The 25192-nt window shown below is 47.4% G+C and overlaps 1 protein-coding gene across 4 annotated transcripts in view; it reads left to right on the top strand.

Annotated features, from left to right (window-relative positions):
- Nucleotides 1-25192, top strand: part of ophn1 (oligophrenin 1) — a 218430-nt gene that overhangs the window by 147003 nt on the left and 46235 nt on the right. For 3 of the 4 annotated variants that reach the window (XM_070882805.1, XM_070882806.1, XM_070882804.1), the window contains exons 16-21: nucleotides 405-463; nucleotides 2407-2512; nucleotides 6375-6534; nucleotides 8609-8756; nucleotides 18207-18554; nucleotides 23399-23552. In XM_070882805.1, coding sequence (XP_070738906.1) covers nucleotides 405-463; nucleotides 2407-2512; nucleotides 6375-6534; nucleotides 8609-8756; nucleotides 18207-18554; nucleotides 23399-23552 — 975 coding nt within the window. The remainder of the gene's footprint in view (nucleotides 1-404; nucleotides 464-2406; nucleotides 2513-6374; nucleotides 6535-8608; nucleotides 8757-18206; nucleotides 18555-23398; nucleotides 23553-25192) is intronic. The other variant, XM_070882807.1, reaches the window with a different exon arrangement.

Here is a 25192-nt window from a genome sequence, read left to right as displayed (position 1 = left end):
TCCAGTGCCGTGTACTAGACTAACTTCTCATCAACGGCTTCATCCAAATCTTCTTGTGGGAACCTTTGGCAAAAAGGCAAACCTACCTCCCCCTCTAAGAACCCGACTTGTTAACTTTCACTCTGCATGGGCTTAATTCCTGACTTGCCGCATTTTCAATGATGTATTTATTAATCCAGTACCGCACTAGGAATGCAAACTTATTTTCGGTCCATGTAGAGCCCATGGCTTTTCTGCCGCTACCCCCCCGCCCCGCCGCCCACCCATACTGAGTATATTTTGCAGGTGGATGTGTGGGTAAAGTGTGGATTTTCCATGAGCTCTGCGAATTTTTTTTTTGTACAAAGGCAGGACTTTATTGCACATTAAATGACAAAACAAAACCTGCTCTCTATTTAACACAGGAATCTTGAAGAGCCAGTGATGACGTACAAGCTCCATAGAGAACTCGTCTCCGCATCCAGTAAGTGCGTTAGATTCTGACATTGCCCACCCCAAGGAATGTCTGACACTGCATGCCTCAGTTGGTAAATTTGTTGCCCAGTGTTGGATCTGAGTCATACAGACAAGAAAATCCTGGGTTGGACTTCTAGTCTGTGCTGAGTGAGCTCGAACACAACAATGCAGTACAATTGACGACCTCCGCAATCCTGAATTAGAGCGGGGAAAATTTGCCAGGCTTTCTTGTCCCCGATCAATATTCAGTGACCTTCGCTGGTCGTGTGCATGTGTGGGTGGATGTCCGTTGAGGACAGGGACGTGCTCAGTTGTGATGGGACCCCCATGGTTGGATAGCCTGCTGAAACTTCCATTGCGCGGATCTGAAGACTGGCCACTGGTGAGGTACCGAGGGATTTCTTTTATCCATGTAACCCCCAAAAAAATCAATGCCTGCACAAGAAGGGGAAAGGGGGAAGGGAGATAAGAACATTGGCGTGGGGAAAAAAGAACAACTGTGTATCTCTTGGGGTGTAGGCAGAGTAAAAGAACCCATCAAATGCCACATAATAGCCTTTGACAGCATATTTTAATAAAGGCAGTTAAAAAAGGAAATTCTAAATTTGTATCTGTCTGCAGATCATCATGACTGACTTAACATGTCATTATGAGATGCCAAATATGAATCAAAAAGCTCCAGCATTGAGGATCTCCTCTTCGCTCAGAATTCCCGAGATCCACTGATTGGCTGTGTTCAGTCACCCTCGGGTATGAATTCCTGACTCTTGCTGGTCAGCGAAGTAAGAATCTTTTTGCTGGATGGCACTTAAGTCTACAATATAGCCTCTTTGTGGTGCAGGGTACAAATAAGAAACCTCTAAAAATTACGATTCTGAAGGTTCATGTGGTCATTTGCTAGATAGTCATGCCTGATCCATCATAGAACATTTCTATCATCGAGAAGTTTTATTTTATTCATTCTTGGGATGTGGGTGCATTGGTAAGGCCAGCATTTATTGCCCATCCCTAGTGACCCCTGGGCATGCTGGCCAGGCCAGTTTTTATTGCCCATCCCTACTTGTCTGTGGGCACACTGGCAAGGTTGGTGTTTATTGCCAATCCCTAGTTGCCCTTGAGACGATGGTGAGCCTTTTAGTCCTTGGCCTTGGTGATTAAGCTGGTGGATGGGGATGCCAATCCTTTAACTTGTGACTTGTAGGTAGTGGAGAGGCTTTGCGGAGTCGTGAATTGAGCTACTCGCTGCAGAATACCCAGCTTGGCAAGGTCTCAGTAAGAGACTGGAAGCCACTATTCATAGCAGTCTCCAGTCTGACACTTAAACCCTCGAGACGACCAATGCCCACCAGTGATGCGGCACTCAGTGCCTCTGCCACATCCTTCCATGCCCTCCTCCTGACCACCCATGGAGGATGGGATGTCAAGGAGCCGGTCGATCCTTCCCTCGATCTCATCCAGGAGGGCTTGAAGGTCATTCTTGACAAAGTTGCAGACTCTCTCCATCACTCGCCTGTGGGAAGAGAACAATCTCCGAGTTTGTAGACTATCCACTGAGTTTGTAGACTATCCACTGAGTTTGCAGTCAGCCACTTACTTTGCACTCCTCTGCCTCACTCAGAAGAAAGATAACCCTCTCTCACTCCTCGCACTTTTATAGGACTCCACCCTAACACCTTGATTACATTCAAACCAGCCTGGCCATTTACACTCATTTTTGTTTTCCAAAGTATTCAAATTTGTTTGGCAGAAAATTTTGGCATAAGTTAGCATGGGTGGAATTTCATTGGGAAACTTCCTGTTTATGCCCTCCCCGCCCCCCCCCCCCCCCCCAGGAAATTCCACTCCAATATATTTATTATGCATTTGAAGGTGTAAACGCTAGAGCAGGTTAGAGAATCTTGACGTTGGAAATGAGCGGGTTGATATGACAAAGTGTTTACTGTGTTGCAGAGTCTGACAATCTCGATTACAGGCTTGGTGCCATTCATTCCTTGGTGTATAAGCTACCTGAGAAAAATCGGGAAATACTGGAACTTATAATTAAGCATCTAGTGAAGTAAGTATCACAGGAACTAATTGGTCAGAAGCTCTGCGTAAGGATCATGCCTTTTAAATGGCCCAAGCTTTAGGGGTTGGGAAGTTAAGAGGATGCTTTTGCGGTGAAAATACTTCGCCCCTCTACACCTCTCTCCTTTTAAGACACTCATTAAAACCTACCATTTTGACCAATCTTTTGGTCACTTGTCCTAATATCTCTGTGGCTCAGTGTCGAAATATATCACTTCTCACACTGGGGTCGAAATTCAGATGCACCAGAAAGCTGGCGCACCTAATGAGTTTTGGAGTGGTACTCACCGCTGGAACTCTTGGTGCAGTGAGTAGATCCATTTTCAGGACTTTGATATTTTTTCAAAGTCCGACAAGAAATGGATCATAATGGGGGGCGGGCCTTAGACCCAAAGCCAGGCTGACTGGCTGAAAATGGGTCAGTCGGGGCCTCCGCTGCTGTCAATCGTTCTCTCCCTTCCATTAAAGGAGAGAGATTCGATTATTTCTTATCTTTGGCCACTGGGCCACTAGGGAGGGTTTTGGCTGGGCCGGGCCAAGCCAAGAGAGGGTGCCAGGCTACCCAGTGGCGGCCCGGCCAAACCCGGGGGCAGTTATTTTGCCGGCCAATCGGCAAGTCGGCCGGCACAAATTTTTGCATTGCAGCCGCAGCAGTGAGCCCACCACTTTAAGGTCTGCCTGCACTTAGTGCGGAGATGGTGCACCGGCAGAAAAACCTGTCTGGGGCACCACGCGGCGGGGGATCAATCTATTCTGCTAAATATGGATAGGCAGGTATTTTTATTGTTTTAAATTGGCGGTGCAACCACTTGGGCGGGATGGGGTACAGGCCGAAAAATCCCCGACAGGGTCGGCCTGTTGATCCCAGAGCAGCGGCCATTCAATTTTTATGAACGGCCACCGCAAATGGGCATTAACGTGTCTCTTTGAGACCCTGAATTTCGGCTCTACTCTCGCTGTAACCTTCTCCAGTCCTACAATCCTCCGAGATCTCTACGCTGCTCCAATTCTGGCCTCTTGTGCTATTTTAATCGCTCCATCCTTCGTGGCCGTGCTTACAGCTGCCTAGGCAATAAACTCTGGAATTCTCTCCCTAAACCTCTCTGCTTTTCTACCCCTCTCTCCTCCTTAAAACATTTCTTAAAACCCACCTCTTTGTCCAAATGTTTGGTCACCTGTCTCGGTTTCTTTTGTATTTGGCTGCAGGACCATATTTCCCTCCAATTGTTGCTCTGTCAGTCCTGAAGCGCTGGGGTTCTGTCATTGGACCAGTCAACCGTTGGGGAGGGTCAGCCAACCCAACATGGTCCCCACACGTGCACTTGACTTGTGCTAAGTCCCCCGCGAGCTGAGGTTAAGTGTACCACCCCTTGGCTGTGCTCAAGCTAGATCGGAGATTATAGCTGGGACATTCCTGGTCTCAGTTTTACACTAAAGCCAGTGTATTTCTCATCTGAATTGGACAACCTGCTCCCCATTTTTTCCATACTTTTTTTTTCTCTTTTTGACGCTTTCTGCTATCTTTGAGTCTTGCCTGGCCTCAGATGTTCTTAGCTGCAAGATCAGGCTGGAGACCTGTTCCCAGGCCTCTGCTGATGCTGCTGTGTAGCTGGCCATGGTGAGCAAGAGGGACGTGCGCATGGTTGAATCGTCCTCCATTGCAGAGCGCAACTCCAATTGGAAACTCAAAGGGAGAAGGGGAACTTACCAGCATGGGTTCAATATTGCTCTGCTGTACCCTCTCCTCGTCCCATTTCTAGGTTATAACACTTGTCATTTTTGGAGGAGGAAGAGCTCTGTCCTTGTAATTCACAGATGTCGATAATATCTGGAAAAAATGACTTCATCTGTTTTTTCCTCATTGTAAACCACTTGTGTCAGACGTTGATGCATTTTGGCATTGGCAATGATCATCGAAATCATTATTTTAATAAACTATAGGCTTTCTTTCTTCCCACTCCCAAGAGTTACTTTTTTTTATTAGTTCCTGGGATGTGGGCGTTGCTGGCAAGGCCAGCATTTATTGCCCATCCCTAATTGCCCTTGTGAAGGTGGTGATGAGCCACCTTCTTGAACCACTGCAGTCCGTGTGGTGAAGGTACTCCCACATTGCTGTTGGAGAGAGGTTCCAGGATTTTGACCCAGCGACGATGAAGGAATGGTGATATATTTCCAAGTCAGGATAGTTTATAACTTGGAGCGGAACTTGCAAGTGATGGTGTTCCCATGCACCTGCTGTGCTTGTCCTTCTAGGTGGTGGAGGTTGCGGGTTTGGGAGATGCTGCCAAAGAAGAATTAGGAACACTACCTTGCTCTTTCCACGTAGCCCTGCAATTTTTTCGTAAAGTGTACATCCAATTTACCGTTGAGTCTGCTGTGACCACCCTTTCAGGCAGTGCATTCCAGATCGTAACAAAAAAGTGCTCTTTGCTTCATCTCTGGTCCTCTCCCAGAAAACAGTGGCTCATCCTGCAATACAATTCCAAAGGCACTGGCAGCCCAAATGGCATGATCCTGGACTGCGAGAGTCGGTTGGCTGTGGGGAGCATCCCACAGGAACACCATCCTTTCTTTGCCCACCTTCGAGACACACGTGCATTTCACGTGCTCTCTCACTAGCAGAGGATAGAAAGGATATATTTGCCTTGGAGGGAGTGCAGCGTAGGTTTACCAGCGTGATACCCGGACTTCGTGGGTTAAGTTACGAGGAGAGATTACACAAATTAGAGTTGTATTCCCTAGAATTTAAACGATTAAGGGGTGATTTGATTGAAGTTTTCAAGATATTAAGGGGGACAAATGGAGTAGATAGAGATATACTATTTCCGCTGGTTGGGGATTCTAAGACTCGGGGGCATACCTTTCAGGAGTGAAATTAGGAAACACTTCTACATGCAAAGGGTGGTAGAAATTTGGAACTCTCTTCCGCAAATGGCAATTGGTGCTAGATCAATTGTTAATGAAAGGTATTAAGGGATATGGGCCAAAGGTGGGTATATGCAGTTAAGTTGCAGATCGGCCATGATCTCATTGAATGGCAGAACAGGCTCGAGGGGTTCAATGGCCTACTCCTGTTATCTATGTTCCTAGAGGAAGGGTGGCCACTGCCCTCGGCTACCTGGGCCTTCCTGACTCTGCGTAGCTCAGTACCATCCTCAGTGAAGCATTTACCCACTGAGCCAATGGAGGAGCTGAGCTGAGGGAGGGAGGTGAGGGGGAGCGGCGGGGAAACAACAGTCCATGTTTTTCCTTGTGGTTCTTCTGCTTCAGACTAGGAGTGAAGAGGAAGTGGACATGTCCACAATTTATGGCAATGTCACTTTGTGATAGTTTATCCCAGTGCCACTATGTGGAATAACATTCCCTTCTCTTGACCTTCTACGGAATATTTTAATTTTATTCATTTATTCTTGGGATGTGGATGTCGCTGGCAGTTAATGCTCATCCCTAGTTGGTGATACAACTGATTTGCTGGTTAGGCCACTTCCAGAGTCCACCACGTTGGTGTGGGACTGGAGGCAATTCTAGGCCAGACCTGGCAAAGGTGGGCTTGTCCTGAGCAATCTCCCAATATTGATTACTGATACCAGCTTTTTATTTCCAGATGTTAACAAAAAATGAATTCAGATTCTCAAACTGTCGTGGTGGCATTTGACCTCAAGTTCTCTGGATTACCAGCCCGTGCCTCTGGATTATTGGTCCAGTAACGTAACCACTACACCATCATACCTTGCGGATGGAATGTTGCTCCTGATGGGGTGTGAAACGTGGCTGGAATGAAGAGTGTATTGATTTTGCTCTTGCTTTGCCTTTGCCTTGTCCGTTAATGGGGCCATTTTGTTTTTGTGCAGTGTTTGTGGCCACAGTAAGGAGAACTTGATGACTGCTTCCAACATGGGGGTGATATTTGGGCCAACGCTAATGAGAGCACAGGAAGACACCGTTGCGGCCATGATAAACATCAAGTTTCAGAACATTGTCGTGGAAATCATGATCGAACATTACGAAAGGGTAAAGTCCGCTCTACTTCAATTAAGTGAGCCTTTCATTTAGGTCCCTGAATGAAAGGACTGTATGGAAATTCATCACTGTTTATGGTGGTGCTTATGAATGCTGGAAACCCAATTCAAAAATAGTACATGTAGTAATATTAGGAGATTGCTCAGTCAATTAACTAGGTGCTGCTAGTAAGAACATATTTTTGACGTATTCTCCATTGATAACCAAGAGTAACAATACTGCTGATTGTAGCATTGTTGCTAAATTGTGAATAACGATGAGTACTAAGCCATGCAGACCAGAAGGTCCCACGTTTCACCACTGGTCTCTGAGTTAGCTGACCCCGCGCCAGGGCAGAGGTGACTATTGGCCTCAGATCACTTGGGCTAGGGAGGAGATAAAAGCAGCCTAGGTTTCAGTTCTTGATTGCTGTCCAGTGATCTCCCTGCTAGAAAGTGTTTGTGGGAGGGAGACATAGAGAAAGAGAAAGGCCGAGAGCGAGAGAGGGGGCACGAGATGGTGAGGGGGAGCGTGGGAGAGAGATGGTGAGGGGGAGCGTGGGAGAGAGATGGTGAGGTGGAGCATGGGGAGGGGGAGCATGGGAGAGAGATGGGGAGGGGGAGAAGGGCAGTGCATGGGGCCGGGGGGCGGGGGGGTGCATGGGGAAGCACGAGAGAGAATGCTCTTAGTCCGATATCTTACTTGAGGCTTGTTAACTTTGCATTCATGTTCTCTCAATCTGCACTTGCAGCCAAGTTAAATAAGATGCACAGGAACCTCTCCTCTCCAACACAAATGGCTCATTTTTACATTTGCTTCCCTTGCAATGCATTGACAGCGGTTGTTAAATAGGGTTGGCAGGGAACTGGGTCATATATCTTTGGCAGAAGCTAATGGAAAGAAGGGAAAGCCTTTCACAACCTCAGGACTTGTCAAAGTGCTTTACAACCAATGAAGTACTGTTGAAGTGTAGTCACTGTTATAGGCAGCCAATTTGCACACAGCAAGCTCCCATTATGAGATAATGACCAGATCATCTGTTGGTTGAGGAGTAAACATTGGCCAGGACACTGGGGGAAAACTCCCCTGCTCGACTTCAAATAGTGCTGTGGGGTCTTTTATGCCCACCCGAGGAGGCAAATGTGGCCTCTGTTTTAACGTTTCATTCGAAAGATGGCACCTCCGGTGCAGCACTCCATCAGCGCAGCACTGGAGCCTCAGCCTAGATTATGTGCTCAAGTCTCTGGAGTGGGACTTGAACCCACAACCTTCTGCTTCAGGCAAGATCGTTGCCACTGAGCCACAGCCAAGACTGGCCCCTGCAGGGTGACACTTTTTTTCTTCATTTGATTTAATAGTTTTTCTCTTGCCATCCATGTAATAAAACACTTGGCCGGAACTTGGCACGGCCCCGACACAACACTGTAAAGAACATAAATCGCCTTGTAGCAACATGGTGGCATACTTTCTCCTAAGACGTTATAAGCACTGGAACGCTACTCTGCCTCTCTTATTAAAGATCAAACTGCTGCGAGGACCTGCTGTGAACGTTACTATATTTCTATTTAACAGTGAGTACTGATGACCCTGTTGATTTGGTTGAACTGACCTGCACGATTTACTGAGCCTGACAGCACAAGGGAGCTAGATTGATGTACAGTGTAACTGAAACTTGTGTTTCCTGATCTGCACGAGTCCAACTCCCTCTCACTGGGGCTCAGTAATTCCTCGCAGTCAGCATGTTGTGTAAATATTGTACTGCTCCTGATACTCCAGTGCTCTCACTCTGTTGGACTTGGCATCTTCTACCAGTTTCCTGCCGAAGGTAAGCACCTGTGCCTGGAATTCCTGTGGTGCGTCCCTGCCGCGACTTCGGCGGAGACCTGTCGGAAACGGCCGTTTCCCCGGGGATGTCCTGCCGAAGTTACGGCTGGGGACCACGGAAATACGACCCTTTGGACGTTTTGAACGAAAATCGTTGGAGAAAGAAGCAGAAGGAACAATAGTTGAGTGGGTGAGAATTGTCTTTTTTTTAAAAAAAAAAGGGATCCTGGAAATGAGTCTCCATTTTGTTCCAATGTTCCAGATATTGCAGTCCCCACCAGAGGAGAACGCTGCTCCTCCAATACCCCCTCCCAGAGCCGCGCCGAGGAAACGTCAGCCAATCACAATCTCTAAACGCCCCACTCGGCCTCGGCACAACCTCAACGCTTCCTATTCTGAGGATGTGGAAGGTCAGTACTCCTCACTGGCGGCCTGTGAGGCCTACCTTTGCATGCATGTTGTGTGACTGGAATTCTATGGAGAACGTACCATAGATGTTTGATTTTTGTTGTTTATTGTGGGAGGGAGAGGGTGGCACTGCTAGTCAGCACATGTGGTCAACATCCTGCTTAAACTCAGTGCCTGTCTTCACGTGTCGCACCATTGACATTTCTCTCTCCCTTTCCCTTTTGTGAATGCAATAATTCTTGTACAGTTACACGGATGCTAGTAGCCCTCTGGTACCTCATACAAGAACCTATTTTTCACGTGTGAGCCTATACAGTTGTGGCCAGCCATCGATTTGTGGGCGGGATTCAGTTTAGTTTGACCCTGCTCTTACTGAAAGTCCAGCAGGAGTTTCTGGGTGGTTTTATTATTTTCCCCAGCCCAGGGACTCTGAGGCCAACTGCTGCCCTGATTGGGATGATCTGCCTCGCAGAGACCAGGAATCGAATGGTGGGGGGGTGGGGGGACGTGGGGAAGATGGTGCTTTTTAAGGCCATCACAGGAGCGATGTACTTCAAATTCAAACAATGACCAAACCCATCCATTTGAAAAGACCATTTTCTTCACAGCGCATTAAAGCACAGAGCAGCACAGTGGAATAGTTTAAATCAACATCTATTGAGGTTGTTTGATGTAACTGAGCATTGATGTTTGTAAATTCCATATTCCTAGAGCCTTTGGCTTTCCTTACTGCCCCATGCTGGCATTTTTCACTAATGTATCATCTCACTCTCACTTACACCTCGCCCTATCTGTGGCGCCCTGTCTGTGTCGCGTGCTCTCTTACCTCATATTTTCCCTTAGAGTGCTCCCTCATTCTTTCTCGCTCCCTCATTCTTTCTCTGGCGCGCTCTCTCTCATTCTCATTCTCACTCGCTCTCGCATTCTCATTCTCGCTCGCGCCCTCTCTCTCCCTCATTCTCCTTTTCGCGCGCTCCCCCTCTCTCGGGTTCTCGCTCGCGCGCTCCCCCTCTCTCGGGTTCTCGCTCCCCCGGGTTCTCGCTCGCGCGCTCCCCCTCTCCCGGGTTCTCGCTCGCGCGCTCCCCCTCTCCCGGGTTCTCGCTCGCGCGCTCCCCCTCTCCCGGGTTCTCGCTCGCGCGCTCCCCCTCTCCCGGGTTCTCGCTCGCGCGCTCCCCCTCTCCCGGGTTCTCGCTCGCGCGCTCCCCCTCTCCCGGGTTCTCGCTCGCGCGCTCCCCCTCTCCCGGGTTCTCGCTCGCGCGCTCCCCCTCTCCCGGGTTCTCGCTCGCGCGCTCCCCCTCTCCCGGGTTCTCGCTCGCGCGCTCCCCCTCTCCCGGGTTCTCGCTCGCGCGCTCCCCCTCTCCCGGGTTCTCGCTCGCGCGCTCCCCCTCTCCCGGGTTCTCGCTCGCGCGCTCCCCCTCTCCCGGGTTCTCGCTCGCGCGCTCCCCCTCTCCCGGGTTCTCGCTCGCGCGCTCCCCCTCTCCCGGGTTCTCGCTCGGGCGCTCCCCCTCTCTCGGGTTCTCGCTCGCGCGCTCCCCCTCTCTCGGGTTCTCGCTCGCGCGCTCCCCCTCTCTCGGGTTCTCGCTCGCGCGCTCCCCCTCTCTCGGGTTCTCGCTCGCGCGCTCCCCCTCTCTCGGGTTCTCGCTCGCGCGCTCCCCCTCTCTCGGGTTCTCGCTCGCGCGCTCCCCCTCTCTCGGGTTCTCGCTCGCGCGCTCCCCCTCTCTCGGGTTCTCGCTCGCGCGCTCCCCCTCTCTCCCTCTCATGGTGTTCGCCAATTCCAGTCTTTGAAGTCATTTTATCTGGAAAACACAGGATAATGAGGCGGTAGCAGGAACATTTACTTCACTATCTGTTGTGTATGCAATAACTCAATAGACTGAATACCGTAAACTCCGAACAGGTACAAACCTGGCTCTACTTTATTAGGGTCCCAAGTGATTACATTACAAGATGGCTGGCCTTTTATACCTGGGCTGCACACACAATGACCTCTGACAATGGCACCACCTGGTGGCTAGTAAACCCAAGGATACATACATGACACTATCCATGCACGACTTCATACATTTTTTTTCTATATACATCTTAGTCTGCCACTCCACACCTGGTATATAAAAGTCAAGTAAATAAAACGTGTGTAATATGCAGCAAAAGCTAAACTGGGATAGTGAGCAGCAGTTCTGTGATTGATTGTAAATAATTTTGCAGAGATTGCTGTAAGAACTGAGCAACATGATCCTTGTCTACTGCACCTGCTACAGTCGGGTGCAGGCTGATTCAAGTATTCAAGTACCGCCTTAATGGAGCAGGACAAAATGGCAGATTCCTGAAATGGTCCCCGTGGGTACCTGGAAGGTTCCTGTGGCATAAAACCTGATAATTTTAGGTTGCCTCTGGCAGCATGAATGCCCTTTATAAACAGTATTTCTTAGCATAAATGTACTGAATTTCTGTTCAGCAAAGCAAGGATTAACGCACTCTAATCTGATCCACTGTGCTAGTTTAATTTAGTTACCTTTGAATAAGATTCTGTAAAGGTTCAAATTGGGCAGATAAAGAATGATTTATTCTTTGGAGGTTCTTACTGGAATTTGACAAATATTAGACCTAGTAATTTGCAGACTGGAGAAGGCGCTCTCTTTTCCCCCCCCCCCCCCCCCGCAAAAGCAGAAACTTTGGCCTAGGAAGTGTCTCATGAGAGGATCAAATTGTTGAAGAGGTTGGCTGCCCTGGCACACTCTGTTAATTGAATTTCAAACCATGCTGTCCTTAAACTACTTCGCCTGCACTTCACTGACCAGCAACCCCAACCATTCACACAGTTACCAGCAGAGACTGTCTGTGGTATAAATTGTGTTCTGTGTGCCTTGATGCACTAACATTACTTGCACAAGATAACAAATATGATCTGGTTAAAGGGTTGTTGTTGCTTGTGAAGTCCTCCCTCGTTTCTTGGCCCCTCTGCGTTTTGAATTAATATACCCAAGGCTCTGACTTTACAATGTTTTTAGTTTGGCTCTGGAGTATCTGTTGGACAGGAGATGAATACTGCAATCCCCTGGTGGCTATCCTTCGACTCCCCTCGATAATCTGTAGATAATCTCAAAATGGCCAACCCCTTTAAAAGGAGCTCATTTGGAGAGAGAACTGCTTCTTCCCACCAGAACACATTCCTTTTTTTATTAATTTATTCGTGGGGCTGTGGGCGTCACTGGCAACGTCAGCATTTATTGTCCTCCCCTAATTGACCTCGGGAAGGTGGTGGCGAGCTGCCACCTTGAACCGCTGCAGTCTGGGAGGTGAAGCTCCTACCAACAGTGCTGTTCGGGAGGGAGTTAATGTGGTCCCAATGGGTTTGGAATGGGAATAGAGGCCCCAGACATCTATGTGAGGTGACATGGCTCCAGCAAGGAACTGTGATCACATTACCCCTCTCCTTTTCTTTCAGTGCTCTATATGGCTGATCAGCAACTAGCCTGAGGAATTTGAGGAGGTTAATTAGATCCTGCCGCCTGATTCTTACTGTCGAAGCGGGGCTGCATTCGTTTTTTTAAAATTTGTGCGCGCACATTTTGTTCTGTTAATCGGCCAGCCATCGGTCTGCAGTACTGGACGCCGATTTTATGACGTTGATTGTTATACGCGTCTGAAGCTCTCGCCGCTTGGCGCCAGCACTTGTCTCTTTCGTGAGACCAGTGGTGTCTGGTTTAATCAATTGCTTGCAGCTGCTAGCTGGATAAGCTGTCAAGATCCCTGTTTTCCAAATGATTTTTTAAATATATATGGTCCTGCAGTTTAACGACGCAGTCTTTGGGTCAGAATCCTAATTACAGGGCTGGCAGTCGAGGACTTTTATTCAGTGGGCCTGTGTTAATGAGAGGCGTCTACTTTTTTTTTCCATTTGAGTTGAACGCACACAGTTGTGCTTGTTGAATGACACAGGGCTGCCTCTCCTCGTTAGAAGCCTTTTCCTCGACTCAGTGACTGTGTGGCGTGGGGGGGGCGGAGGGAGGACCGGGGGGAGTGGGCAGGGATACAAATGTTAACTTGCTGCTTTCTCCTGACCTGCAATAATGAGAGTGCAACTTAAAGACCATTCGATCTTCTGAAATTCATCCCTTTGGTGCTCCAGTTCTCCCAGTCTAACGTCCTACTATATTTTAAATGCCACTAAATTCTGCATCTCTATCGGGCTGCCCCGGAGGATTATTTCAGACATTTACCTCCCTTTTGTACGGAATTTTTTCTGATTCCTGATTTTTTTTTTTTTACTTTCCACTATCTCTACGACCTCTGGTCCAATGAGCCTAACTTACTGTATAAAAAAAATTAATAATCTGGACTCTATATAAGCCATTTAATATTTTACATACTTCGATAGGATCCCCTTAATCGTCTTCCCTCTTGGCTATAAGGATTGAGCGGGTGGGATAGACTGATTTGGGAGAGGACTGGCACTGTATCCTGGGGGTGAATTGTGCTCATAGATTCTGCCCATTCAGAGAACGCTTTACTGTTAAATGGACTGGAACTATCTCGGTACAAAAGACTAAACAACCTGAAATCTTTTGGGCCATGCTATTAAAAAGCTAGCATCAGTAAAGGTGACCGTGTAACTACCGGATTGTTGGGAAAACCCAACTGGCTCACCTATGCCCTTTAGGGAATTAAACCTGCCATCCTTACCCGGTCTGGCCTATATGCGACTCCAGACCCACAGCAATGTGCTTGACTCTTAACTGCCCTCTGCAATGGCCGAGCAAGCCACTCTGTCAACAACAACAATCAATTGCATTTATATAGCGCCTTTAACATAGTGAAACGTCCCAAGGGACTTCACAGGAATGTTATGAGATTAAAAACCGAGCCGCATAAGTAGAAATTAGCGCAGGTGGCCAAACGTTTGGTCAAAGAGGTATGTTTTAAGGAACGTCTTGAAGCAGGAAAGAGAAGTAGAGAGACGGAGAGGTTTAGGCAGGGTGTTCCAGAGCTTGGGGCCTAGACAACAGAAGGCACGGCCACCAGTGGTTGAGCGATTATAATCAGGGATGCTCGAGGGCAGAATTAGGGGAGTGCAGACATCTTGCGGGGGTGGTGAGAGGGGTTGAGGGCTGGAGGAGATTACAGAGATGGGGGCGGGGGGCGGTGATGGAGGTTGTGGGGTTGGAGGAGATTAGAGCTAGGGAGGGGTGAGGCCATGGAGGGATTTGAAAATAAGGATGAGAATTTTGAAATCAGTGTTGCAGGTCACGGAGCACGGGGGATGGGCGAGTTAGAATACGGGCAGCCGAGTTTTGGATCACCTCTGGCTTGCATAGGGTAGAATGTGGGAGGCCAGCCAGGAGTGTGTTGGAATAGTCAAGTCTAGATGGAAATTAGTGATGGACAATACATGCCAGCCTTGCCAGCGATGCCCTCATCCTGTGAATGAATAAAGTTTTTTGAAGAAAAGTTGTATCCCATCATTTCCATATAATTCACGCTGACGCAGAATGATGCTCTCTCTGCCAAATTAGGAATATTTTTAAGGTGAACCTTATACTCTTGCCTGTTGCATCTGTTTCACGTGTTCTCATTTCTCATTCTACGTACTACCTTCAAGGATTTTGACTGACTGACCTGTACAATTGCTGGATTTCTTGCATCAAGCACATGGGCCATCTCCAGCATCTGGGACACAACCCTTGTTTTGAGGGGTTGGGGGAGGTGGTTTGACATATGCATCACTATTCCGAGTCTCCAAACTAAACCATTGAGAAATCTCTACCATTTTAGGATTTCTGGTTGCCCTTCATTAAAGTAAATGGGACGTATCTTTATGGGGGCAGAGAGTTTATGGGGGTAGAGGGAACCCAAATGTACATAGGGATATTGCTGGAGCTTGACCAGTTAAAACCTGTATATCGTACCAATATGAATCACTGGTAAGCTTTTCTGCTGCTTGTCCAATGAGCAGCACCTTACCTGTTGGGGCTTTGGCATTGCAGGGACAACTGGAGCTACATGAGAAGACTCCCAGCCCTAGGTAACCAATCTAGTCCACCAGGTGAGCCAGACTGGCTTGTCAATCAACAAGAATGTTCTGGAGGTAATTGGGTAGGATTACTGAGGCTTCAGCAAAGGGTTGACTTCCAAGGCAGGCATGTTATCTGAGATCCACTTTTGTCCTGGGAGACCCTACTTAGTGATCATTGCTCTTCTAAACTTTCCTCTATTATTTCACCTACTTAAAATATGCCCTTCTATATAATTGCCCTCCTTTCTATGCTCTCACTTGAATTACTCCTATCTTTCTCTTCCCCCTCCCTTTCCTCCCTTAATTTGCAGATTTTAAACCCCAAAATGAGTATTGTCGAACCACTTACTACTTGATTTCTGGACATGTGTTGCCTCTGATTTTCAATCTTGCTGGTGACTGGGATTCTGGGCCTTGGCATTTCACCTACTTTGCTCAATAGAAATTATATATTTTTTTTAATGTTTTGCTTTCCTTACCTAACTGTCTATTATATACTGTGGGGCAGCCCAAATCTGTTCCGTGCACAAATAGATTTTCTCTGCTATGGATAGCCAGTGGGAAGAGTTGGTGTAGAAATATTGCCAAGTCACCCTATGTTTCCCATTTTTAAATGCGCATCTGCACCATTATCAGAGGTAGTCCCTCGAAATCGAGGATGACTTGCTTCCACTCTAAAATTGAGTTCTCAGGTGGTAGTACAATCCAATGCGGGAATTACAGTTTCTGTCACAGGTGGGACAGACAGTGGTTGAAGGAACGGGTGGGTGGGTAATCTGGTTTGCCGCACGCTTCTTCCGCTGTCTGCGCTAGTTTTCTGCATGCTCTCGGCGACGAGACTCGAGGTGCCCAGCGTCCTCCCGGATGCTCATCCTCCACTTAGGACGGTCTTGGGCCAGGGACTCCCAGTGCTGGTGGGGATGTTGCACTTTATGAGGGAGGCTTTGAGGGTGTCCTTGAAATGTTTCCTCTGCCCACCTGGGGCTCACTTGCCATGTACAAGTTCCAAATAGAACGCTTGCTTTGGGAGTTTCGTGTCGGCATGCGGACGAGGTGGCCCGCCCAACGGAGTTGGTCGAGTGTGGTCAGTGCTTCGATGCTGGGGATGTGTTGGCCTGATCGAGAACACTGACATTGATGTGTCTATCCTCCCAATGGAGTTGTAGGATTTTGCGGAGGCAGCATTGGTGGTACTTCTTCAGTGCTTTGAGGTGTCTACTGTATATGGTCCACGTCTCTGAGCCATATAGGAGGGTGGGTATCACTACTGCCCTGTAGACCATAAGCTTGGTGCCAGATTTGAGGTCCTGATCTTCAAAAACACTCTTCCTCAGGTGACTGAAGGCTGCGCTGGCACACTGGAGGCGGTTTTGGACCTTGTTATCGATGTCTGCCCTTGCTGATAGTGGGCTCCCGAGGTATGGAAAATGGTCCATGTTGTCCAAGGCCGCGCCTTGGATTTTGATGACCGGGTGGCAGTGCTATGAGGCGGGGTCAAGTTGGTGGAGGACCTTTGTCTTACGGATGTTTAGTGTAAGGCTTTCATACGCCTCAGTGAAGACGTTGACAATGGTTAGGAGTTCGGCCTCTGAATGTGCGCAGACGCAAGCATCGTCCGCATACTGTAGTTCGATGACAGATGATGGGACGACCTTGGATCTAGCCTGGAGGCGACGAAGTTTGAACAGATTCCCATTGGTTCTATAGTTTAGTTCCACTCCAGCAGGGAGCTTGTTGAGAGTGAGGAGCACGGCACCGCGGAAGATCGGGAAGAGTGTTGGCGCGATGACGCAACACTGCTTGACCCCGGTCCGGACGTGGATTGTGTCTGTAAGGCTGCCACTGTTTTCATCAGGCAATTACCTCTGTGCGTGCAATGTGCAGAGTATTACAGTCACTTTTTTGCTCAAGTACCACATCCATTTCCAAAAGTGGGTCAGGCACTTACTGTATTTCCATAACTGTTTCAGCCAGATGCACTTATTTTTCATCCACGTAGCAATCCTGAATGAGCTGGGAGGACCGGCCTTTTTTGTGTTGCTCAATTTGTGTAAATTTATATGGAAATGTATTATGTACACAGACAGATCTCTTTGGAACGGAGATCAGTGTCTGGAATACATTCCAAAGCATCGTGCACTGATTTGAACTAGGATTTGGAAAAAGATATGTTTAACCTTTGGACACTCGCCCAACTTGTCTTGTGGAATGATCCTGATACTTCTGCAGATTTAAGGCAGGTTTTAAGGAGATTCCTCCCTCAATTGTTTTGAGAGCAGAGGGATGCAATGATTTTGATCCCTGCAAAGTCAGTGCTGCCAGACTCTTCTGACCCACTTTAAAAAAAAAAAATTAAAAAAAAATCGTCTTGGTACTTTAGTAAACAGCTGACTGCGATACACGAGCTACACTGGGATATTTCCCTGTTGAAAAGTGTCATCGATTCCCAAATGAACATCTAAAATGTTGCTTATTCTTGCATGAGGCCAGAGTCAAAGTTGCTTGACCTTTTGGCAGCACAGCAAGGCTTGCGTTCATTTAATGTGTGGGAGAAGCATTGATTTTTCTGTTCTATTCTGTCTCATTGAAGCCAGTCACTTATGGGACACTCTGGGGAAAGGTGGGGTGGAGGTCGGACCTAAATAACTATTAATGAAGTCAGAGAAAAACAATGGTAGGAAGCCTATACACATTGGCTACAATGTATCAGTTAAAGACAGATTGGCTTAAGGCTTGTGGCACTACTGATGCTCTTCCATCACCCGACATAAAGACAATGTGAAACAGCTGACCAGTCTAGTTTTACTGGGGTGGAAATTTATTAAATCGATTGTTGCTATCATTGGGACCGCAACTACTGTACCTTAGTGGCCCTTGGCTTTCATGGTGAAGATGTTGTGCCAACCTGTTACTACATGACGCGATGCTTATTCGGGCTATGAGGTTCCATTTGGAGCTGCTACTGCGATCCACTCGGATATAGAGGCTTATGGACCAGTTGTATCCTTTCACACATTTTTATTTTGGAATATTGCCAATACAGTTTGCAAACAAGAACCGGTTACCTCAGCTCATGGTGGAATATATTTCGCATCACTAGAGGAAAACTCTGGTTGAATAATTGGACTTTACCCTGAATGCCAGACAAGACATTTTCCTCCGATCCAATGCTATAAAATCCTTCCTCTTCTCGCAAATGTTTTGTCCATGGCTGCGGAAGAGAGAGTAGATATAGGTCCGTAGTAACTGGTTGTAAATATGTGCAAGCCAGCAAATGATTCCAGGGATTGGGCGGCAGTCATCTGGTCAGGAACTGCTGCCCACTTGCTGTGTAGTAAATGATTCAACCTCTTGCATCTGTTTTGTTGACTGTCTTTGTTCCGCTGAAGAAAAAAAAAATCTTTAAAAGTTTAAAAAAAAATCTTTTTTGTTTTTGCAGATGGCGCAGGCAACACAAACCAGAATGCCAATACTCTGGAAACAGGTGGTCTGAGCTCCCCACCAAGCCCTGTACCGCTGCTGCGTATGACCAGACCGAATATGGGCATCCCAAGGGTAGGAGAAACTGAATCTCCTCTTCGGCAAGCTGCAGGTAACCAGAATTGGCGGCCGTACTCGGAGACTGATGTGGGGAGGCTCACACCAAAAGTGAAAGATGGGGGTCTGAAGCTTGCACCAAAGTCTGTCAATGGGGCACTGTCGCTTGACCAGACCAACGCCAGTGTCTCTCGAGCATCATCCTTTCGCTCAAAGCCGACTTCTTCCAAGATGGTTTATACTGAAGATGGTAAATGCAATTGATATCATTTAAAGTAGTTGCTGGACGGGCATGGAATATTAATGTTGCAATCTCTATTAGCATGCCAGTTCCATAGTGTACTTTCATTCTCAAAGTTCTGTATGGTTCATTTCACCATTTTAAATTGAATTGAGTCTCCACTAAATCAGTTGTTTCCATGAAAGGGCTTTCACTGGATTTTATTTCAGTGAATCACTTTCGCTCTTAATTCTAGCAATGAAACAGGTAGCACAAGTTCAGAAATAATGGGCTCAATTTTCCCCAAAGCATTTTTTTTGCGTACTTGAAGAGTTACGCCCGATTTTTTTTTTTCTGGCCCAAGTACGCCAAAAAAAAATGTTGTAAGTTTCCCATTAGGATCTCTTCATTTTGACATGGCCTAACCCGAGGGTGAGTGGAACTTTGATCTGCGCCAAAAAGATCAGGCTGCCTTGGTAACCAGGGTCACAATCATAGGTGCATTCGCCTGCCGGTGCGTTCTCCCACCCCTAGCCCTAGCCGAAGGGCTTGCCAGTGCGTCCTCCTGCTGGTGCGTTCTGAGTTCTCCTGCCTGGTGGTGCATTCTCCTGCTGGTGAGTTTTCCCGGCTGAGTGGCCTACCTCACTGGCCGGCCAGGCCCGTTGACTTCCCCGGCCGAGTATGATGTAAGTTTTATTTTTTATTTATTTATTATTTATTATTGATGGATTTTATGCTTCATGAATGTTGTTGAGAAGGTGTTTAATGCTTTGCAAGGCCCTCTGTGCTTCCCTTCCTCCCCACTACCCGCGCTGATTTCTTAACTCTCCGCAAGGGTTTTCTGTGGCCACATTCGTGGCCTAAGTTAGTTTGGAGCAACTATTAGCTGTCCGAACTGGTTTAAATGGCCAAAACAGGCAAAGATGGCTGGTAATGCCCCCTTTTGGGGAAAAAAAACTAAACTAGACTAAATTTCTAACTAACTCACTTACACTGGCGAAAACTAAATGTGCAGAATGAGGATTTTTAAGAACTCCAGAAAAATCAAGTTTCTCCAAAAAAAAACGGAGCAACTCCTGGGCAAATATGGGTCCTTTGTCACCATATAAAAAAAGACCAGGATGGCGATTGAGGGCAGTGTGGTCCAATATGTTGGCCAGTAGCCACAACTCTTTTGGAGTAAACCAAATCAACATTAAATCAAGTGCCCCCCTATCTGGGGGACACTCCAAACACTTTTCACGTGCCCTTTTTTTTGTTTGTTTGTTGTTTTTATGGTGATTCTTTTGTGTTTTTTGGGGGGGTTTTTTGGGCACTAAAATCATAATTTTTTCCAAGTGCCCCCCGATAAAAGGGGAGGGGGACACTAAAACCGGCATTTAAAATAAATTAGACTTTAAAACAAATAAAATCAAATTAAAATTTGGTTGCCGGGGGTGACGATGCACTCCAGTCCCTCCGGCGCCCACCTCTCGCGGAAGGCCGCGAGCGTACTGGTGGACACCGCGTGCTCCATCTCTAGGGACACCCTGGCCCGGATGTAGGCACGGAAGAGAGGCAGGCAGTCGGGCTGAACGACCCCCTCGACAGCCCGCTACCTGGACCGGCTGATGGCACCCTTGGCCGTGCCCAGGAGCAGTCCTACGAGGAGGCCCTCGGACTTACCCGCTCCCCTCCGCACAGGGTGCCCAAAGATCAGGAGTGTGGGACTGAAGTGCAACCAGAAATTGAGGAGCAGCCCCTTTAAATAATGGAACAGGGGCTGCAACCTCGCACACTCCATAAAAACGTGGAACACGGTCTCTTCCAGACCGCAGAAATTGCAGGCGGCCTGGGAGCCCGTGAACCGACTTAAAAATTTATTGCACGGGACTGCTCCGTGCACCACCCTCCAGGCCAAGTCCCCGATGAATAATGGGAGGACTCCCGCGTAGAGTGCACTCCATCGGGGACCCCCGCCTCCTCCGGACGGCAAGATGGTACGCCATGGCGTGTCCGGTCGGCAGACGAGGATGGCAAGGTTGAGAGTGTGCAGGAGCAGCCCGTACAGGAAACCCCTCCGCGCAGAACTGAAAGGCACGGAGGGGATTTCCCCGAGGCGGCTCAAGTTGTGAGGCGCCGGCTCCCGAGGGAGGTTCCGGGGTTTGGCGCCGATGAGGAATTCCGTCCGGACGGGGGTCAGTTCGGACGAGATCTCCCCACGTGCTTGAGCCTCCTCGACGCACCTAACGGAGTCAGGGCCCAAAGCTGTTTTTAGCGTGGCCAGTAGCCACATGTGGAAAATTGGGAATCCAGATGTGGCTAATTGCATGTATAAAAGTATGAGTAATGGATACTATCATTGGGCAGGTGATCTCAATACTCACATTTGCAAAGCGTATGCAGGCATACTTCACCATTTTTGTACATTTTGTGGTAAAGATGCAAAGCCAAGTGTGCAAGTATTTTTTGTGCTTTACTCCCCTGGATACTGCTGATTGGTTATCGGCTAAAATGGTGTGCAACATGGGTGGAAAAGCTGAACAGCATGGTAACACAAATGTTTTATGAAGAGAGGAGTTGTCACTGGTCAGCTCGACTAATTGTAGTAATTGCTTGAGGTCAGCAGTAGAAAGCAACACAACCAATAACTAGCTGCTCCAACACAGCACATCAGGGCACAGGGAAAGTAGCATCCAGCCGCGTGCTGGGGAGGGGGTGGTGGGCGAGGAGTCTGGGTGGTGGGCGAGGAGTCTGGGTGGTGGGCGAGGAGTCTGGGTGGAGAGAGGGGTCTGGGTGGAGAAGCGGGGCGGGTGGGGGTGTCTTGGTGATGCAAGACTTTTTTTTAAAACCAGAAACCTTTTATTCTAGTATAAAATTCAATTAGATTGCACATGTCACTTTGAAGAAACCCAGCTGTGCCATGCTTCAGAATACAGATTTATTGCTTTTTATTTTTTAATATTCCTCGATGACTGATCCCATTAAGTCTGACAGCAGCCTCTCTGCTCAAAGTTTGAACTGTGACCCTGGTAAGTCCTTACCAGCACCATGAAAGATCCCGTGGATGGACACGAGGTTCGAACAACTTTAATTGTTAAAATTTGCTGCCAGTTTAAAACTTCTAGTTTCCATTTCAAATCCAAGAGCTGAACAGACAAAATAAATTAAGAGCAAAACCTTATGTGCTGAAATAGTGACCCAAGAGGTTTCCTAATAACTCATCAAACAAGCCAGGGCCTGATTTAAACGATTCAATTCCAGTAATGAGACGTGACCAGGAAAGAAGGAGAACTTTCTGTCGAACAGATTTGATTTGTTGCTTCGTCATTGGAGTGAAAGTTTATAACCGGCTGTCACAGCTGCCAACCCACAACCGCTTGGATCACAAGCTCCCTCTTCAAGTTTCATTTCTGCCAATCATTTGCTTACACATCTTCCCCGGTTCTGTGACAGTATCACCCTGTTCTACCACATTCAGGCAGTCACATCACTCGTACATTTATAGAGTTGCTTCTCCACAACCCTCCTGCTCCATGGAATCCCTTGTAGTAAAAACAGATCTTCTCTCCAATTTTCCGTCAAATCCTGAATGTTCCAGGAGATTTCGGCACCCTAAGGAGTGTATCTCGTTTCCAGTTCTTGTGTTTTGTGTTTTAATGATGCTGATCAGAGGCTACATGACAGCAGATGTCTTACTTGTGTCTTTGCCTGACATGATGACATGAAAGTTGATCTCATTGTTACTGGAGAAGGGATTCTTCACAAAATGGCTTCTCTAAGTTGCCTCTGAAAAACCTAAACCACAAACAAGGGGAAGGCGGAGGGTACCAGTGAGTGTATGATATCTCCCTTTAGTGCTCAATGCGGTGCGAAACCATACAAATCAGGAAGGTCCTGGGCTTGACCTCTGTTCTCTACTGAATTTACTGAGCTCAATTGGGCAGCGATAGGGGAGCAGTAGAGTGCCCCTGAACTGGTGCGGAAACACATTAGCCGGTGACCTGTGTTAGAAAGTAGATGTATGGAAGTCTAGTGAGAACCAAGATGTAGCCTTCCAACACTCACCGGAGATCGTTCTTGGAGACCGTCACTTGGCTGAGGGAGCAGAGGACTGCCAGTTGCTGTCGGCCCACACCATGGGAATAGTCAGCATGTTCAGGAGGGAAGGGCAGCTGGTATTGGGGTGTGGGGGGTTGAATAACATCAGTCTCTTTTGCAACAGTTTTCATAAGAAGCAAATGTGTGCGTGGGAGGTGACGGTGTTAAGCACCCTATACACCAAAGTTTTTCATGAGTAGCTAAAATATAACTTCTGTGAATGGGACTGAGATGGAATTTTCAAATCAATTAAAGAAAAGCATTACTGTTATTTTACAGAATTTCGGGGGGTGGGTGAGGGGCGGGGGGAAGCATAGGGGAACCTAAGATTTGTAGAAATAAAAACAGGAAATACTCAGCAGCTCAGGCAACATCTGTGGAGATAGAAACAGAGTTAACGTTTCAGGTCGATGACCCTTCCTCAGAACTGGTAAAAGTTAGAGATGTAACCGGTTTTTCGCAAGTACAGAGGCAGGGAACAGGGGAGGGAAGGTCTAGGTACTTCAGGTCATTAACCTGAAATGTTATCTCTGTTTCTCTCCCTACAGATGCTGCTTGACCTGCTGAGCATTTCCAGCATTTTCTGTTTTTATTTCAAATTTCTAGCATCCGCAGTATTATGTTTTTGCATCAAGATTTGAGGAAACTGATTTAGCAGATCAGTGAAAGCTTTTCCAATTGAGGCTCAAGGTATCCTCCTGGTCCCTAAGCAAGGTCCTCTGATGGTGGAAGCAGTAATTTCTCAGTGATACTTGCCAGCGCGAGTTAACTTTCTTTTTCTTTGTGTTTCTCAGGCGATTATAGCAACGTTAATGTACAGCGGGCCCACCAGGCATCTGGCCTGCAGCGTCCTCCCATGCGACCACCAGATCCTCCTTGTCGAGACAAGGTCCCTCCACCACTGAAAGTGGAGCAGTCAACCAGCACGGAAGATAGTCAGTCTTCTGTGTAAGCTTCGTTTTTGAATTTTACTTTTTTTTTTGTTTACGGAATGCAAGAGTCGCTGGCAAGGCCAGCATTTATTGCCCATTCGTAATTGCCCTAGAGAAGGAGCTAGTGAGCTGCCATTTCAGAGGGCAATTAAGAGTCAATCACGATGCTGTGGGTCTGGAGTCACATATAGGCCTGACCAGGTAAGGACGGCTGATTTCCTTCCCTAAAGGACGTTAGTGAACCAGATGAGTTTTTACACCAATCCGGTAGTTTCATGGTCACCTTTTGTGTCTCCTCTTTCCCCTCCCTTTTCCAGTTGTCCTGCATCATCATCTGAAGGCACCGGCTTGCAATGGAGTAGAGCTTCATGGGCATCAGATGCTCTCAGTTAGCTCTCACGCGCACACACACATAGAAGGGGTCACTAGATAGGAAGCAAATATGTGTGTGGGACCTTGCTGCTTGCGGAGACTGGGGATGTAACCTGGTCTGTATGGCTCAGCTACTCACTAGATAATCTGACTGAGCTATTAAAGGAGCTGTTTAATGCGTCTTATCACTAAAGAAGTAGTACTCGGTAAAATAATGGGACTAAAGGCGGACAAGTCCCCTGGACCTGATGGCTTGCATCCTAGAGTCCTAAAAGAAGTGGCAGCAGCGATAGTGGATGCATTGGTTATCATCTACCAAAATTCCCTGGATACTGGCGAGGTCCCAGCGGATTGGAAAACCGTAAATGTAACGCCCGTATTTTAAAAAAAGGAGGCAGATAGAAAGCAGGAAACTAAGTGGTTAGCCTAACATCTGTCATTTGGAAAATGCTGGAATCTATTATTAAAGAAGCAGTAGCAGGATATTTGGAAGAGCATAATTCAATCAAGCAGAGTTAGCATGGTTTTACGAAAGGGAAATCATGTTTGACAAATTTGCTGGTATTCTTTGAGGATGTAATGAGCAGGGTGGATAAGGGGGAACCAGTGGGTGTGGTGTGTTGCATATGAATAAAGAGTCTGACTGGATATTGTGAGCTCAAAGTAAAGTGTGACCTTAGTCTTTTGTTGCAGGTCTCCAGAGTGCCTCTCCAGCTTGTGAGGCCTCCTTAAGTACCTGTGCTCTAAAGGGATTGTGGGATCCCTTGGGACTCCAGGGGATGAGTCCCCTGGTGGCTGTACAAGGTATATACAAGTTTACACACATAACATGGTGTATTTGGATTTCCAGAAGGCATTCGGTAAGGTGCCACATAAAAGGTTACTGCACAAGATAAAAGTTCATGGGGTTGGGGGTAATATATTAGCATGGATAGAGGATCGACTAACTGACAGAAAACAGAGTCGGACCAAATGGGTCATTTTCCGGTTGGCAAACAGTAACTAGTGGGGTGCGCAGGGATCGGTGCTGGGTCCTCAACTATTTACAATGTATATTAATGACTTGGATGAAGGGACTGAGTGTAATGTAGCCAAGTTTGCTGATGATACAAAAATGGGTGGGAAAGCAAATTGTGAGGAGGATACACAAAATCTATAAAGGGATATAGACAGGCTAAGTGGGCAAAAATTTGGCAGATGGATTACAATGTGGGATACTGTGAGGTTATCCACTTTGACAGAAAAAATAGAAAAGCAAATTATAATTTAATGGAGAAAAATTAC

Source organism: Pristiophorus japonicus, chromosome 6 (genome assembly GCF_044704955.1).
Source record: "Pristiophorus japonicus isolate sPriJap1 chromosome 6, sPriJap1.hap1, whole genome shotgun sequence".
Lineage (NCBI taxonomy): Eukaryota > Metazoa > Chordata > Chondrichthyes > Pristiophoridae > Pristiophorus > Pristiophorus japonicus.
This window is presented reverse-complemented; position numbering and strand designations above follow the sequence as displayed.